Source organism: Zootermopsis nevadensis, unplaced genomic scaffold, assembly GCF_977971745.1.
Source record: "Zootermopsis nevadensis isolate Lab colony 2312 unplaced genomic scaffold, Znev_1.0 Znev_ptg000031l, whole genome shotgun sequence".
NCBI lineage: Eukaryota > Metazoa > Arthropoda > Insecta > Blattodea > Termopsidae > Zootermopsis > Zootermopsis nevadensis.
The window spans coordinates 4,238,703-4,256,427 of NW_028259163.1; the positions used below are offsets into that span (position 1 = coordinate 4,238,703).

Consider the following 17,725-nt stretch of genomic DNA (forward strand, 5'->3'; position numbering starts at 1 on the left):
GTTGAGTGGTCAACTTTACGTCGCTTTAATTCAGAGCAAATAAAAATCTATTATCATCCGTAGGAGAACCAGTGATCGTGAGACATTACGAACTAAATGATATTATTTCACTTTACACAGGGCTACGAAATTCTGACTTTCGTGAATTTGTCCTAGCTCACACAGACACCACCTGGTTCATCGTCATTGTTCCTAGAGCTATGTGACTCAATAGGGTAAAACAAATGCGATAAGGCGACGTTCAAAATTAGACCTTTTCGCTTGAAAGCCCTGACTTTCGTAACCACAGCACGAATTCAATTGTGTCTCCTCTGTAACGAGCAGATGTGCCACAGAACCGTGGTTTCATCCACAGGCATTAATCCTAACAAAACGAGAAGATATTAAAACCTGCTTATTATTAAGTCATATATGGAACCTACACAACTGAGCATCTCAGAAAATGTATTCTCTTTATCACAAATATCTGTTGATATTACATGAATATTTCTCAGATATTGACGTTTGTCGTCATATTAAACATCCTCAGACCCTCAAAGTGTGTGGGGTTAGATGGAATTCCTTCGTTAGTAATTAAGGGTTGTTCTGTTATTTTCACTCCCTTATTAACCTATATTTTTAATTTAAGTGTAACTAGTGCCACCTTTCCGTCCCTGTGGAAAGAAACAGCTGTTGTTCCTGTGTTTAAAAAAGGCAACAGTTCCATTGTTAGTACTTACAGACCCATCTCTATTCTTAATAACTTTTCTAAAATATTTGAACTTATTGTTTATGATCACTTGGAAAAAATTTTTAAGTACAGATTAAATCCCTCACAGCATGGTTTTCGTAAATTTAATTCCACAGCAAAAAATTTGGTTACTTACATTAATTCCGTTTTACCTTCAGTTAGTACTCAAGGACAATCAGATTCGGTATACTTTGATCTTACTAAAGCATTTGACTTAGTCCCTCATAGTATTCTTCTTGGGAAACTTAGAAACTTTGGACTATCACCCAGTTATGTTGATTGGTTCCATAGTTATCTTTCTGACAGGCAATCTTTTGTTCGTGTATGTGGAACTCTTTCGTATCCTTATCGTGTTAAGTGTGGAGTGCCTCAGGGTTCCACCCTAGGCCCCTTACTTTTTAATATATTCATTAATGACATCTGCGACTCCATACATAATTCACAGTGCCTTTTATTTGCTGATGACTTAAAGATGTATCGGAGTATTAGCGATGTTGATGACTGCAAACTGTTACAGGACGATATTCATTCAGTGCAAAATTGGTGTCTTGTGAATGGGATGCAACTTAATTTAAGTAAAACTACTGTTATATCATTCACTCGGAAGACAAACAGTATTTACTTTAATTACAAATTGTGTAAGAACCTGGTGGCACGCTCCCATTGTGTTAAAGATCTCGGTGTTCTACTGGACTGTAAGCTCTATTTTCACCAGCATATTAACTATATATTATCACAGAGCTTGAAAATGCTAGGTTTGATTCGGTACATCACGTCTTCCTTCTCCACTGTTGATAGCCTTTTGGTCTTGTACATTACCTTAGTCCGTACCAAAATTGAGTATGCATCCGTTGTTTGGAACTCTATTACTAATACAGATTCCTTTAAATTGGAAAGGATTCAAAGGAAATTTGTAGCTCTATGTTACACTAGATTCTTTAATGGCGTTTGTGGCTATAATTATGACGATATATTAGTTAGATTAAATTTCTTATCGTTACATTTAAGGAGGAGGCTTTTGGATGCGCTTTTCCTCATCAATGTTTTTAAAGGCAAAATTAGTTGCTCATCTGTTTTTGATACAGTTAGTCTCTGCATACCCACTAGGTCCATCAGAGACTACTCTACCTTTATTGAAAAACGTAATTTCAAGGCCAGTCCCTCTGCCAGATGCGTTTCTGGTGCCAATGCAGTCTGCACGAGCATCGACATCTTTAACAAAGATCGTATTTTGCTTACTGATGTCAGTCAGCTTTTTAAACAATAATCATTGTTTTTATTGTTTACTTAGTATAATATTTTATTGTGTATGTTTTCTGTCCAATATTAAACTGTTTTTAGTATAATTATTATTTTACTTATCTATAGCATTTAGATTTTTACTTATGACTTATTTTGCAATAAATCAATATTGTACAGTTATGTTTTCAGTTCTTTGTTTGTTTGCTTTTGTATTGTAATGTCTGTATTGTTGTTAGTGCTTGGCTGTTATTGGCCTTTTTGGCTGTTGTCAAGCACTTTAATAAATGAATTGAATTGAATTAATTTAATACAAATTTATAAATAAAAAAAACTTACCAGACATTTATGATTGTCATTTAGAGCGGTTAATATAAATTCGATTTGCCAATACTTGATCGCATTTTCTTACAATTTAACATCAAACATCAGTGGCTTTATAACAGCATAAAATCGTATCTATGTTCATACGAAGTTTAAGCCTGCAAATAATCTCATATATAAGCTCCAAAATTAATTATATTTCGTCGTGACTCACTCTGTATATTTAATATTACATTACGTTAGAAACGATGCCTCAAATCCCTGACATGAGTGACAGTTTCTTTTATTATTATAATGGTTAGCCTCCAATATTATTATTTAAAAACCTCAACTGTCGTCATTAATTTTGAGATAAAAAACAACATAAAATATATCAGTATTATGACAACCAGGAAGATGTCTGTCTTCTGTGTTGTAACGTAATCTGGTATAAATTTACCAACGATTTAGATGTGTTTTCTGCTTTAGTCGCCCTGATGATAGAGTCAGCATGTACCTCTAAACCTCTGGTAAATTTCTACCAGATTACATGACGTTACAACCCAGAAGACATTAATCTTTACTCTCTTTAGAAAATTACTTGTTTCTATACAAATATTCCACGTGTGTTCACGATCTAAATCAGTGGTACTTAACCTGGGGTACGCGAAGACATCTTAGGGGGTACGTGAAATTTAAAAAAAATTATATTATTTTATGATAAACACTGAATAATCAGTAATGTAATTTATTTAATTTATTTTAGATTATATACTACGTATAACTTGAATTTTACACCAACAACTTTGGGGGTACAAAGTTGAAGAGAAATTATATCAGGGGGTACGCGAACAAAAAAGGTTGAATACCACTGTTCTAAATGACAAGTTTAAAATGTATGCGACACATTTTAAAACCCTGCATTCTTTTTCTTCTTCATTATTTTTAACTCTTTTTTTATTATTTTCTGGGGCACTTAATAATATTATTTTATCTGTAAATGTGACACACTTCTCAATATGTCTTAATGTGACTGCAAAATCTAAGGAATTCGCCTTCGAAACGCGGTGGTTACTTATACAAAAAATATATTTAAATCCTCTGACAGTTTAATTGCAGTTATAGTTGTAATTTGTTGCTAGAATATTTTCAAAGTCGTTAATACGAGGCGCGTCCACAAAGTAAGTTTCCCACTCGTCCCACAGCTAGCAAACCTTATATTGCGCGAAGCGACTGTGCGTACGTGATAGAGCGATGACGTAGCATGGCGCATGCACTAACGGCACCTCCCGCGTTCTCACAGTAGCATCGTTGCAGCTGTTGAAGATGGAGGTTCTTATTCCAGCTCCCGCCGACTGTGAAGTGCGGTCAGTGATAACGCTAGGCCGCACACGGCTCGACGGACAGCAAGTCTCCTGCAGGAGTTCAGCTGGGAGGTGTTTAATCATCCACCCTACAGCCCGGACCTCGCTCCCAGTGATTTCCATCTTTTCCTACACCTCAAGAAATTCCTGTCCGGTCAGCGTCAGCGTTTTGAGAATGACAGAGAGGAGGAGATGGTTGTCACACAGTGGTTCCAATCCCAGGCGGCAGACTTCTACGACACAGGTATTCAAAAGTTGGTCCCACGGTATGACAAATGTCTCAATTCCGGTGGCGAATATGTTGAAAAATAGCTGGACACTTGCTGTATCTGTTGCAATAAATATTTCCATGAAATTGTGTTTTGTTTCTGTAAACGGCCCCAGGGAAACTTACTTTGTGGACGAGCCTCGTACAACACGCTAAAAATTAATTCCGCGACGCAGGAAACAGACTGCGAATAACACAAGCCCTTTATACGAGCATGGCTTCTCGAATTGGAATTATTACAACCGAAGCACGAACCAAGGTTGGGAAATCCACTGTAATGTAACCAATCATGATGCCGTGAGGTTTAAATCATTCACACTATCACCACAGAATTCTGGTTAACGCGGATAACCACCAAAATGTGACATTGTTTAATACGTAAACTATTAATCGATGTCCATTCTGGTCTTGTCATTAAAATTGCATTTTACGTCACTACAAGTCTCCTAGGATACAGATTAGGCTAATTACTGGTACTTCAAAACCCTGTCACCATAACATCAACCTGAAAGCCAGACATTTATTTCGCTGAGAGAAATTCATGCTAGTAAACAGATGACGTGGAAATTTTCGAAAGGAACTCTGAACTCGGATTAGTTCGGCAAGTGGCCTAACCCGCCAGGCTGAATGGCATTCTCTTAGATTATTTAATGCCTACTATATAAGCGTAATAAGATGAGGTGGTATAGCGGTTAGAACGCTGGCCTTGTAATCGAAGGGTCTCGGGTTCGATTCCCGGCGGTGCCCGAATTTATAACTTGTGTTGGGCAAGGCCGTGGTCTAGGAAACACGGAGTTTTCCTCCGTGGCATCCCAACAATTACTCCATTCACACACAGAAGAAGGCAATGACAAACCACTTCTGGATCATCTGCCAAGAACGTATATGAACAGGTCCCAGTCCGAGAAAAGGATGGAAGGATCCTGTTCATATGGACCTGTCGTCAGACAGAACACTTTAAAAAAAAGCGTAAATAATCCAGCAAATAAGCAATAAACTGTCTTTTATACAATACACATTATTTGAGAGGCTTAATGCTTAAAACCAATAACGATTAAAATTTAAAAAAAAACCATTCAAAATATAAGCCAATGACTTAACAACTGAGATACACGAAAGAAAAGAAGAAATATGACAAATATATTTCTTATTTAACGACGCTTTCAGTTGAGACTATGTACCGCCAGATGACAGAATAACGACGAGTAACGAATTTGAAAGGATATAAAACGAAGCGGTCGTGGCCTAATTTTCGGTACTATCACTGTATTTGCCTGGAGGAAATAATCTGTTATCGGCATAATGTGTATGTAATTGGTTCAAAGCCTCCTGTAATTTATTATAATTCACAGGACAACATTTTACAGGTACATTAATGTTTTTATTATAACCTTACGTACGTTACACTAATATTTTTCGACAAACTAAGCCCGCAAATGTTTAAGTCAACCAATATAGATCAACACAGACCAACTGAAGGCACATTTTAGACCAAGAGACTTGTGCGCATGCTCAGAAGGAATCGAAAACCGATAACATCAGACCCACTATGCATTTACAGACGTACACAAAACAGAATCGAGAAATCTTAAGTCAAATACGACTCAAAATAGAACACAGAAGCCGACCGTACATAGAAAAATATCGAAGACAACATCAAGGTTGTCTGCGATGAAGATCATTTGTCATATACGCAGATAAAAATGACAATATATTATCAGAAGAATGTACATCTGAGGTAAGCGGACTCTAAAAGATATACCAGCAATACCCGTTGAAATTCAACGAGTAATTCGTACATGATGGGATAGACACAGGGAGATTTGTTTACGATATATTTGTCTCTACCATGTGCCTTTTCGAAAATATATCCTGTATTTTATATATCTTGATGTAAATCCTAACCTGCATTTCGTGACATCGTTCTGAACACTTTTTAGTAAGAAGTGAAGTTTAAGGGCAGTATCAAACATGACGTCACGATTTCAAGGTCTAGTCATTTCTCCGCTCAGACAGACTATACCCACAACATTTTTAATACAACGGGCCATAAATATCGGTTTTATTGCTGGACGTAGTCTGGGGGACTATAGCGAGAAAATCCCTGTGTGTGTATGAAGGGTATCTTAATTTAACACCCTTCACTATAACGCAATGAAGTTCTGTCGCCTAAGATAAAATTAATCTAAAGTAAACTGTATATAATAACGTTGGACGTAGATAGACTGTTGTTTAATTGCAAATGATTACCATCCCTTCCTTCGGGAGAGATGAACAGGAGAGATTAATGAATTTTCCGAAGATAAAATTCCATCTCTTGTCCCCATCTTCAAATTTCATACGCAGTAAGAAACAAGAAATAACAACAAATATTTACTGAAATGCTCTAACGAAAGAACTGTTTAGGAGACAATGTACATTAAACTAACTAACTAGATGGCTTACCGAACCCGAAGGTTCATCACCGAATTAACCAAAGCCCTCCACCGGACCCTGTCCTGGGCCAACAGAATCCAGTCTCCTTCAACTCCTATCTCCCATAGATCCCGCTTGAGATTATCCTCCCATCTACGTCTAGGTCTCCCCAGAGGTCTCTTCCCCTCAGGCTTCCCGAACAATACCCGGTGCACACCTCTTGTCCCATCCATGCGCGCTACATGTCCCGCCCATCTCATTCTTCTCGACTTAATCACCCTGACAATACTGGGGGAGCAGTACAGATTTTTAAGCTCGTCATTGTGCAGTTTTCTCCACGCCCCATCGTCTTCCCTCTTAGGCCCAAATATCCTCAACACCCGATTCTCAAACACCTGCAATCTGTGTTCCTCCCTCTGAGTGAGAGACCATGTTTCGCACCCATACAAAACAACTGGCAAGATTATTGTTTTGTATACTTTAATTTTAATGTATAATGTACATTAATATTATTAAAATGAATTTTAAATGAAACAGGTGTAAAAATGTGAATTATACCAAAATGAATATAAATTCTATATAATGCCATATTTTTTATGAATACAATCAATTTTCTGGTTTAGAAAAATTACTAAATAAAGATATATCACGCAGACAATGAAATAAATTAAATTGACATAATCTTATGACATTAAAGGGACCAAGGCAATTAAAATTGCTAACGATTCACGTATATACATTGTTTAAATATATCTCTAAGTACGTAAATATTCACTGTTCAGGTAATCAGACCCGACAGTCTCTTATTTAAGCTTACACGTCTAAATTCTATATCAGTACGCAGACTACCTCTTACGAGTCGTAATTATTATTATTTTATCGTAATGAAACTGGACTTTCGATCTTAAACTTGCCAACTTCAGAAACATTTGAAATCCTCAGAGAAAAACCAAACCATTATCAACAACTGCATCTAGTCGCCATGGATGAAACAAATAATTATATAAAAAACGTAATAATTATCTTACGCATTTTTAACAATTATACTAAGAAAATACGGAAAATATATTTCCAAAAGGCACAGTATTACAATTACGTAACATCACCTCTAAATAACCTTTGTTCCATGGCGGCGAAACGTGGGCTATAAACGAGAGATATGCCCAAATGGGACTTTAAAATCATTATTATGTATTAAATCACAGTCATCAATGGAAATCTAATATTCACGTCACATTAACAGAGAACAACATGTTAGAAAGCATATATTAGCAACAGATAAACCTTTCAGACCACCTGAATTGAAGGAATATGAACCACTTATCGAAATTAGCCCTCGACTACCACCCTTGGGGACGACGTGATACGGTAAGACCTAGAAGCAGATGGAAAGACGAAGAAAACTTTGGGTTTTAAAGGAAAATGTCTTGAGACCTAATCCTTGATTACGTTCACGATGATAACGACGATACTGTTGGGGTAACAGGACTCCAGTGTTGCCACTGGGTACAAAAAATTAAAATTTCCCCATCACACCAAGAATTAAACCCTGGGTTGCGTGACATTTGGGACATACTGTTGTTGAATCATCACTGGTTATCAAAATCCTAATCTGACTTTCAAAATGTTAGGTCGGATGTCTCCATTTTTGCCGTGCCATATGGTGTTATTGATATATATGTTAATTCCTTTGTGTGCTGTGGTATATGGTTAACTCAACAGACTCCAAATTATAAAGATATCCATTCACACACCTGACTAACGGTGTATTAAATTTCAAATGACAAATGTCAAGTTCACGAATACACGATAGAAAAAAAAAAGACGAATTGTAATTAAATTATTTTCTTTCGTATATTAATTAACGACCACATTAAATTCCACGAAATCTTAATTACACCAAGTTTAAAGTAAACAAAATGCGTACAATAATGTTTAATTAAATTAAAATTAAAACAGAATGAGGGATTCATGGCGAGTGGGTCTGACTTTTCTGACTTTTCAGAGGTCCCTGCTGCCTCCATCATCAGGGATCTGACGAGACATGAGCTATAAAACGTCGGTAAACTTCAGCACAGAATTTCTTTGCGGAAAATTGTTGAAAAACGTTGAATATTCCTATTATTGTATGAAGAGTCGAATGTAGCTTTAAAAGATTATGGTAATTATAATAAGCAGTATCAGTGAACACTGACTGAAACAGTTGAATCGACATTCGGAGTTCACGTCACTACCGAAAAGAAATTATATTTTTCAGACCTTAAAATAGTAGAGAAGTATATAAAACTATATTTTAAATACATTATATTATATGAATTCTTCAGCAAACTCCATTGCATAAATCCACAATCGAATAATACACGTTATTCATATTACATCATCGAATATCTGAAGATTAAATTTGTTTTAAAAACTAAAAAGATCTCTAACATTGTCAATGTATGATTAAAGTTGTCCTTGACATTTGAATGTTCATATACTTTCATGTTACGATCGGAATGTTCTTTACAGATTTTAAGTAATTTAATATTTTATTTGCTCTCATACATTTTACGTGTTTAAAACTTTTATATCTTTTAGCCAACAGCAAGCCTTCACAAATATGGACCTAGGCGTAATGTTCGACGTAATGACACACCCACGTCTCGTATTATTCAACATGAATCACTGCAATAACGCGAAACATTTTTTATTGCCAGGAATGAAGATTCGAGATCACAGTTAAAGTTGGAAAGTTATTCCAAAGTATACGACCAGCAGAATTATCATTATCTCATATGTAACGGTATTCTAACCTATGTTGTTCGAAATTTATAAGATAATTTATTTTAACGTTCACGACGATTTTAAACATCACTACAGACTCCTTAGTAATTCAATATCGACAATTCTCTGAACGTAGTACGTCGCTGAATACTTTAAAAAGAAACTACAACGTTTTGTAATAACCTATTCTATTGGATCTGACAGAAGAAATAGTTTAATTATACATTTTCTACTATCGGGACCCAATATAATAGATATTTTAATTACTAACTATTTATTAATTAAACAAATTAAAAAGAAATCATGGTAACAAATATGGCCTGCGATAGCCAATAAAATGAGTCCGAATTGCAAAGTCTTATTAGCCCCCCCCCCCAAAACTTATATTGAACCGATATCTTATCGATAATTTTTTCTGAAATTATTAACGAATATTTTCTGGAGGTGATCTAACTACATTTAAAATTCAATTTCACAGGTGATTATGCCTAAAATATCAGGGTAATAATAAATTACTCTACGCCCTGATGATGGAAGCAGAAAGAACATCCGAAACATCGACAAACTTCTACCAGACCACAAGGCACATCAACCCGGAACATACTCGATGCAATTAAAACGTGTTTTGATACAAATTAATCCATGATAATAAATATTAATACGATAAAGGATAATTATGACGATATAAACAAACGAACACTATTATAAACATCATAATTGTTATTGTCTGGAATGTTTTCGACTGAGAAATGAGAAACGAAAAATTACAAAGATAAATTCAAAAAAGTAACACGCACTGTAGGATAATCCTGCATCTGTTAGTAAAAGCCAGATAACAAAATGACATATGGACCAATAAAAAAAACTTAACTCAATGAATTATATCTCAAGAGATCGAACAGACAGATTAGTATCGATGATAAATGCGTTAGAAAAACAAAACCATATGGCGTGTACTAGTTCGATATGTGCAAATAAAATGTAAGAACTAAATTATCCCAACAGTAAACAGATGTACGGAAAATTACAGAGATTCAAACTGACAAAAGGTGAAACAGAGAAATTTAATACAAAAATGGTTTCCAGAATTAAAGAGGTAATTTCGAGTGTAAAATGTTGGCACAACACTGACAGTATTTCCAACCGTTGCGACGCTACGAACGTTTTAATACGTTCAAAAAAATTCTTATTTGTGATTGACACACTGGTGATGATTTAGGGTGAAGAAACCTGATGATGGAAGCAAAATATTTCTCCGAAACGTTACTGTCACCGAATTTAATGCAGTTTGATTCGGTTACAATTATTTTGATAATGTTGATACCATGCTACAGTAACCCAATAAAGTACTTAAGATACTCTTACAAAATTCTGACTGTGATTTTAAGAATTCAGTACTTCGTTCATCTGCTTTCAAAAATAAACACGTAATTTTAAGGTACGTAAATCGGAGAATAATATTATGTTTGAGGGCGTGGATTGGATTCAATGGCTGTTGAAACAGGTGGAACAATTCCTTGCGTTTCTGTTTCAAACGGTAGATGATCCTGTTAAAATACGTCATATCAGAGGACTGGGTTTCAAGAAATGTTAAAATCAGACGTTGTAACAAAACAGAATGTTGTATAAATGTGATGGGGCTAATTTACCTGTAACCTTTATGGCCTGGAGTCGAGAGACGACAAGGATCGGAGAATTCCATATAAGGCTCGCAAGCCATACCATTACAATCATCTTGTACGCGTGAAACTGGGTCTGCCATCGTCGCGACTTCAGAGGCCGACAGATGGCGAAGTAGCGCTCCAGAGAAATCGCCACCAGAGTCCATACTCCCACGGAAACTGACACCGCTGGAACAGAAGAAAGGAGTTCTTTTTTCACACAGACCTGACCGATACAATTTTATTGCATTAACAAACATAAAGATTTATCGCCTCTCACACCACATCCAAAAATACCTTTCGCAATTTTAACAACCAGCAACACGATATGGCCATTTTGAAGTAAACCCGTTTAATTTTTTAATTTAGTGTTCTGTCTGACGACAGGTCCATATCAACAGGATCCTTCCATCCTTTTCTCGGACTGGGACCTGTTCATATACGTTCTTGGCAGATGATCCAGAAGTGGTTTGCCATTGCCTTCTTCTGTGTGTGAATGGAGTAATTGTTGGGATGCCACGGAGGAAAACTCCGTGTTGCCTAGACCACGGCCTTGCCCAACACAAGTTATAAACTCGGGCACCGCCGGGAATCGAACCCGAGACCCCAGGATTACAAGGCCAGCGTTCTAACCGCTAGACCACCTCATCTTATTATTATTTAGTGTTTTGTCTGACGACAGGTCCATATGAACAGGATCCTTCCATCCTTTTCTCGGACTGGGACCTGTTCATATACGTTCTTGGCAGATGATCCAGAAGTGGTTTGCCATTGCCTTCTTCTGTGTGTGAATGGAGTAATTGTTGGGATGCCACGGAGGAAAACTCCGTGTTGCCTAGACCACGGCCTTGCCCAACACAAGTTATAAATTCGGGCACCGCCGGGACTCGAACCCGAGACCCCAGGATTACAAGGCCAGCGTTCTAATCGCTAGACCACCGTGGCTTAAGAATGGTAAACCCGTTTACCATTCTTAAATTATTCTGTCAGGATTTTATTTTGGACTTGACAATATAGGCGTTCATATACGTTAACCACGCTTTAAAAAATGTCGCACTTATTATAAAATCCGCCATTACAATCATGATTGGGATCAATAACATTATTACAGTGACTCTCGGGCGGAAAAAAAAATGCACGCAGATGAGACAGACAAATGGAATTGTAAATTATTTGTCTTCATCATCCACGAATTGTGATTGGTGTCCACAGAGACCAACCCGTACTCCATGTTTTTGACACTCGGTCGATAAAAATTCATATGACACGTTCGTTCAGAACACGAAATTACTAATTTTTAACGCTCGTCGGGGAGTGTCAACGGTTTGAAGGGATCAGTGGTGCAACAGCAAACGCGTTATAATTGACGGTAGTTGATCCACTCTTATCTGAACACAGAGCGTAGTCATAAGACAGTTATTAGAAAACAAATTGGCATTGGTTTGGTTAGGTTAGGTTAGATTCCATGTTACGAGCGGGTAAAAAACACCGTGTTTCGTTGTATAGATGCCACATACACGTCAGGGTTAATTATATTCAGTCACAACGCAAAATATCGCCGTTAAAACAATTTATCTATCGATCCACGTCACCTCAAAACTACCTACTTTTGACAGTACCCCAAGATCTCAAATTTAAATGCAACTTCAATTTGTTACAGAACACAGAATGATATTTTAATTATTTTAATTATTTTAATTATCTTATTTAAATACATTGTGATTTGACGGAATAACCAAATAATTTAATTTTAATTTAATAAGTCACAATATGACGCAACTACACTATCTTAAGAATACAAGGAATTAAATATATCTGTCTAATGGTTTGATTCGCTGTCTAGTCTAGTAAATGTTTGCCTACATTTCAGAGGTGTTTACTGCTTCCATCATCAGGACAATTCCACCAATGCACCTCTGAAACGTCTGTAAACTTCTACCAGACTACACGACGCAATAACCCAGAAGACAAGTCATATTTGTACTCACGCCATGAAATTTGTAGATAAAATAATCCAAAAACTGTTTTATTCTTCATCATCCGAGCGGTTATCACCGATTATTCATATTCAGAAGTCACCGGGTTCAAAACTCGAAATAGAAGCGGTTTATTCTGATTTCAGTTTCTAATGATTTTCACCAGTCCCTCCAGTCAAATTCCGTAATGTTACCCCAAGTCAGACACGACCGTTTCCTTCCATGCCCCTCCCAATTCATTAATCGAAGCTACAGGCCTATAGCAGGAGTTAATGCCAGCGTATCAGACAACAGGATAGAGTATCTCTTTGATGTTAAAGAATTTCCCTACAGTAACGAAAATTTGGGTTCCATAAATTACGGGTAATTTCTTTAATAGCTAAACAACTTCATATATTCAAAGCAGGTTTTTTATTTGTAGTTCTCTGTCTGACGACAGGTCCATATGAACAGGATCCTTCCATCCTTTTCTCGGACTGGGACCTGTTCATATACGTTCTTGGCAGATGATCCAGAAGTGGTTTGCCATTGCCTTCTTCTGTGTGTGAATGGAGTAATTGTTGGGATGCCACGGAGAAACCGGGGAAGAAGCCCCCGGAGGAAAACTCCGTGTTGCCTAGACCACGGCCTTGCCCAACACAAGTTATAAATTCGGGCACCGCCGGGAATCGAACCCGAGACCCCAGGATTACAAGGCCAGCGTTCTAACCGCTAGACCACCGTGGGACCCTCAAAGCAGGTAAGGTAACATAACTCGACGCTGAGCGTCACACAGCTTGAAGCGCGAAATATATTTTAATTTGAATATTCCTTAATTGTAATCGCAACAGCTGACAAATTACTGTCTTTTTTATAATCCCCTACAGCCGACTTTTTATAAATTTTCCGGCGGTAAAGTTTTATCCAAAAACCAAGTCTGTATAAAATGAGAACGTGATTTCTCACTGACGTTTTTTTTTGGGCCAAAAAAATCTCACTTTTCTCGCCTTGTCGTGATGATCCTACTTTATTTTTCCACAACCACGCGCCAGCTTATTGCATTCGGCTATACTTCTTCACACGACCTCACAGTTTCGAAGCTGAAACATCATCGCGTGGAGTACAAACGAACCCAAATCCATATGAAAGTCTTCACATCTCTGCCTTTGAAACTCTTCCACGTGGTGACGCTTCAATAATTTACTGCCGACTCTCTCTGCATGTATAAAATGCATTAATATTCTTGACACTTCGTTATACACTGCACGTGTTAAACCTGTAAAGCAGAATTCTAAGTAAATCATCAAAATACTTAAGAGTTATGTTATCAGCAACTGTATTGAAATTCGAAATAGTTTTAAGAGTTTAAATTCTGCAAATTAAAACGCCGGTAATTTCCCCATACATCTAAAAACTAATTAGACAACTAATAAATAAATTATAAAAGTTATATTTCGTTGATGAGAGTCTCTTAAATACCATTTTAACAAACGTTTTGTGAAATATCTAGTCACATATCAAACCTTTTTTATCTATAATTTATTTACAGATGCCTTCTCAACTGTGCTACTTAAATACGTTCTGAAGATGGTTGTCTTCTGCGTCGTAACACCGTGTACTCTGGTACAAATCTTCACCAACGTTTCAGAAGTACTTGTTTTCCCGATCTTAATGGCGATCGGCATTGTAATAATCGATAAAGTAGAACATGGAAGAAATTGTCAGCGATTTATATCGATATATGAATCGAGGAATTGAAAAGTCGGACCGGAAATCGAATCCTAGACCTGCGTGACAAAAGATGGAGGAAAGTCCCCAACCAGCTGCTACGTCTCCAAGTTCTTGTCTGTTCTATTTACCAGTAATTGCTCGATACGTAAAGAACCATGTCTTACAAATGTTCAAGTATTTGTCGAAATTCAACTACCACGAAGAGAGGGATTTGTGTTGAATTACCCACAGCGTAACGTATCAAATCCTTCTCCCAGATCAACATCGATTTATCAAGCATCGGACTGAACCCCCTCAGTCTCAAGATGGCATCTCGGTTCACGCAAGCTGAGCTCTGTGGGCTGTACCATCTGGCAGGGATTTATTTTTCACAGCGTCTTAACTCGATAACTGCTTCATAAGATCCATAGACTCTTTAACCTTCGAATCCAAAAGTCCATCTGGATAATATTTAAACACTAAACAGATTTCGTCGAAATTCGACGAATGCTTATATTTCTTATATATCTGCATTGCGTGAAATATAAAGGTTTGATTATTCGATACGATGAATATTATAGGGAGGAAATTATTATTTCTAAATTAAACATCTCACTAGAACTCAAACCCAGGACTTTTTTGGGGGGAGGGGTTCCAAACCTTGTTCCTGTAATCTTCCGGCCGATAAAACCAATTTTGTTCCTAGTTTCGCCATTTTTTCGTGTTTAGTTACCAACCACCAGAAAATATCTTTACCGGGATTCGAATAAAGGACAGAATTTTGAGATTATGGCCTGTATCATTTAATCAAATTATAAAATAATTAGTAGAAATAAATATTAAATATATGAGCAGAAAGAGGTCGTGGCCTAATTTAAGGAACTATAACGGAATTTGCGTGGAGGAACTGAGGAAAACCACAAAACTCACTCCAGGAAAGCTGTTCTTCAAAATTTAACCGCAAAACCTCCCGAATACGAAGCAGAAATTACAACCATTCACTAGCAACATTCGGTAAATGAGGTATCAACTGATTATAGCCACCAAAATAAAAAACTTAAAAGTCACAAAAAACGTGCAACGTAGCCCAGACGATTGAAGACACATCAGAACTCGTAGTCCAGCAAACCTAGCGACACGATATTCGTGACCTTGATACTTCCAATCTTCTGACAGCTACTATAAATCAAACTCCAAGGAAAAGAGTCTTTGAGAAGCTGATACGAGCTCAAGTATTAAAAAAAAAATTCCCCGCCATCATGAAATACGAAGATTCATAAAAATGTTCACAAGAACCAGCCAACTACCAATAAAATGTATTAAATTAAAAATAACACATGTGAAACGTAAATCACTACGCAACTTTACATCAGTTCCTCTAATGCAGAGGTTCCCAAAGTGTGGGGCGCGAGTGGTTTTTCTGAGGGGGTGGCGTGTTGTTAGTAAGAAAAACTTTTTTTAACGAAATATGGAGAAACATTTCTAACATCCTTCGCTTGGTTGAGGCAGTTCAGCAGTGGCAGCCATCAAAACCAAGTATCGTTCTAAGATGAACCTGGAAAACGACCTTAGAGCGGTCATTTCAAAACTCCAATCTCGGTATGATAAATTATGTTCACAGAAGCAACCACATCCATCCCACTAATCCACGTATGAAGCGTATATTTTATTACAGTTTTTTTAAATTAAACGCATTGAATAATATATACAAAATTATAAAAAAAAAATGTATACTCATAGCTAAATTTTATGTCAAATCTGTTTGCTTGCAATTGTTCTGGAAGGGGGGGGGCGTGAAATTTATGAAATGTTTTAAGGTATAAAAGTTTGGGAACCTCTACTCTAATGTAAACCTTACGAAGTAAATCTTAATTTATGGGGCAAAGCCGATTAATTAAGCCAATGTACCGAAATGATAAATTACATTACACATTTCTGACCGACAGGTGGTGTAACGTTCACGATATTTACATGACTTGAGTGACAATGTTAGCAATCACTGTGCAAACATTCAAATCATCAGGTCATTAAAGTTCATGAATAATATCCCTGGTTTCATTAGACTTATACGTAATTGATTTTCTGACACAGTAAATTAACCCTTTATTTACCTCAAGCCATTCAAAGACGCGTAGAATTTGATCTGTTAAAACATTTTCCTGGACTTTGTCTGGTCCGAGAAAATAAAAATTTGTATCACCCTGACTTATTCTAAGAGAACAGTTTGGTGTTATTTGAAAGCACCCAAGAATTTTACCTCAACTTTTAAAAACGTTAATGTAACAGCCAAAAAAATCCTTACGCCAAACATTGACTACTAACTGACTTACGTGTTTTGTCAGCAAACTAATTCCAAACCCTCTGTTATTTTCTGACTTTGATCTCCAATTCAAATGAGCTGAATCAGATGACAACCTGTTGATTAGCAATGAAACATTTCCCAACCCGCAAACTTCAGTCTTTACGTTCAGGGGCTCTATACCTTCATCTCTGGAGATTCGAATTTAATTGGAAACCATCTACAGGGGCTTTTGTACAGAATCCAATCAACGGATTGGAATTCGCTGTGTGTAAGATCTATGGCATTTAGTAACAATTGTGTCAAATACTAAACTATGTCGGATGTTTCCAAATAGAGTTCAAGACACAGCACAAACTTTCTGCCCCCCCCCCCCCACCCAAATTTCTATTTAACAACCTAACCGCGTTCACATAAACCAAACCCACAAGCGACAGTGCGACGATGGATTACGCCTGGCGGTTAAAATAATTTTAATTTTCCGACAGAATCAAATAGTAAATTTATAAGAATTTGAGCCTCTACATGTAAAGACGTCGAATTTGGTCTTCTGATATGTGACGCCGTGTAGAATATTCCAGATAGATTACAACATGTCAGACTCCGAACGGCGATCCAACCCAGAAGACCAAAATTCGACAGTAAATTTGCAACTCGCTTTGAAATGAGGGTCTTTGTTAGAGCGACATTCATGTGTTTCGATTACGGTGTGAGGAAAAGCTCTGAGCAAATTACAGTAGTTACTCACTTGTCCATTGTGCAACTCATCTGTAACCACTTGTTTGCCGACGACAATTAATTGTTCATGACTTCCCCGCATAGAGGAAATGGCTGATAAGTCGAAATATTGTCACAACAACTGAACGAACCAACATTTATTGACAAATGCTTATAACAAATTTACATCGAGCTCAAAAGTTTTACAGCGCAAAGGTTCGTTATACGTAGTGATTAAATATTCACTTTTAGAATTTTGTTGATACGCTGTAGAATCATAAAATAACAAAATGCAAAT

General features: G+C 36.8%; 1 protein-coding gene across 6 annotated transcripts in view; it reads right to left on the reverse strand.

Annotated features, from left to right (window-relative positions):
- The window catches only part of LOC110827014 (cholecystokinin receptor-like), a 212,204-nt gene that overhangs the window by 58,262 nt on the left and 136,217 nt on the right, over positions 1 to 17,725 (reverse strand). For all 6 annotated transcript variants that reach the window (XM_022058226.2, XM_022058225.2, XM_022058224.2 and 3 more), the window contains one exon: positions 10,735 to 10,935. In XM_022058226.2, coding sequence (XP_021913918.2) covers positions 10,735 to 10,935 — 201 coding nt within the window. The remainder of the gene's footprint in view (positions 1 to 10,734; positions 10,936 to 17,725) is intronic.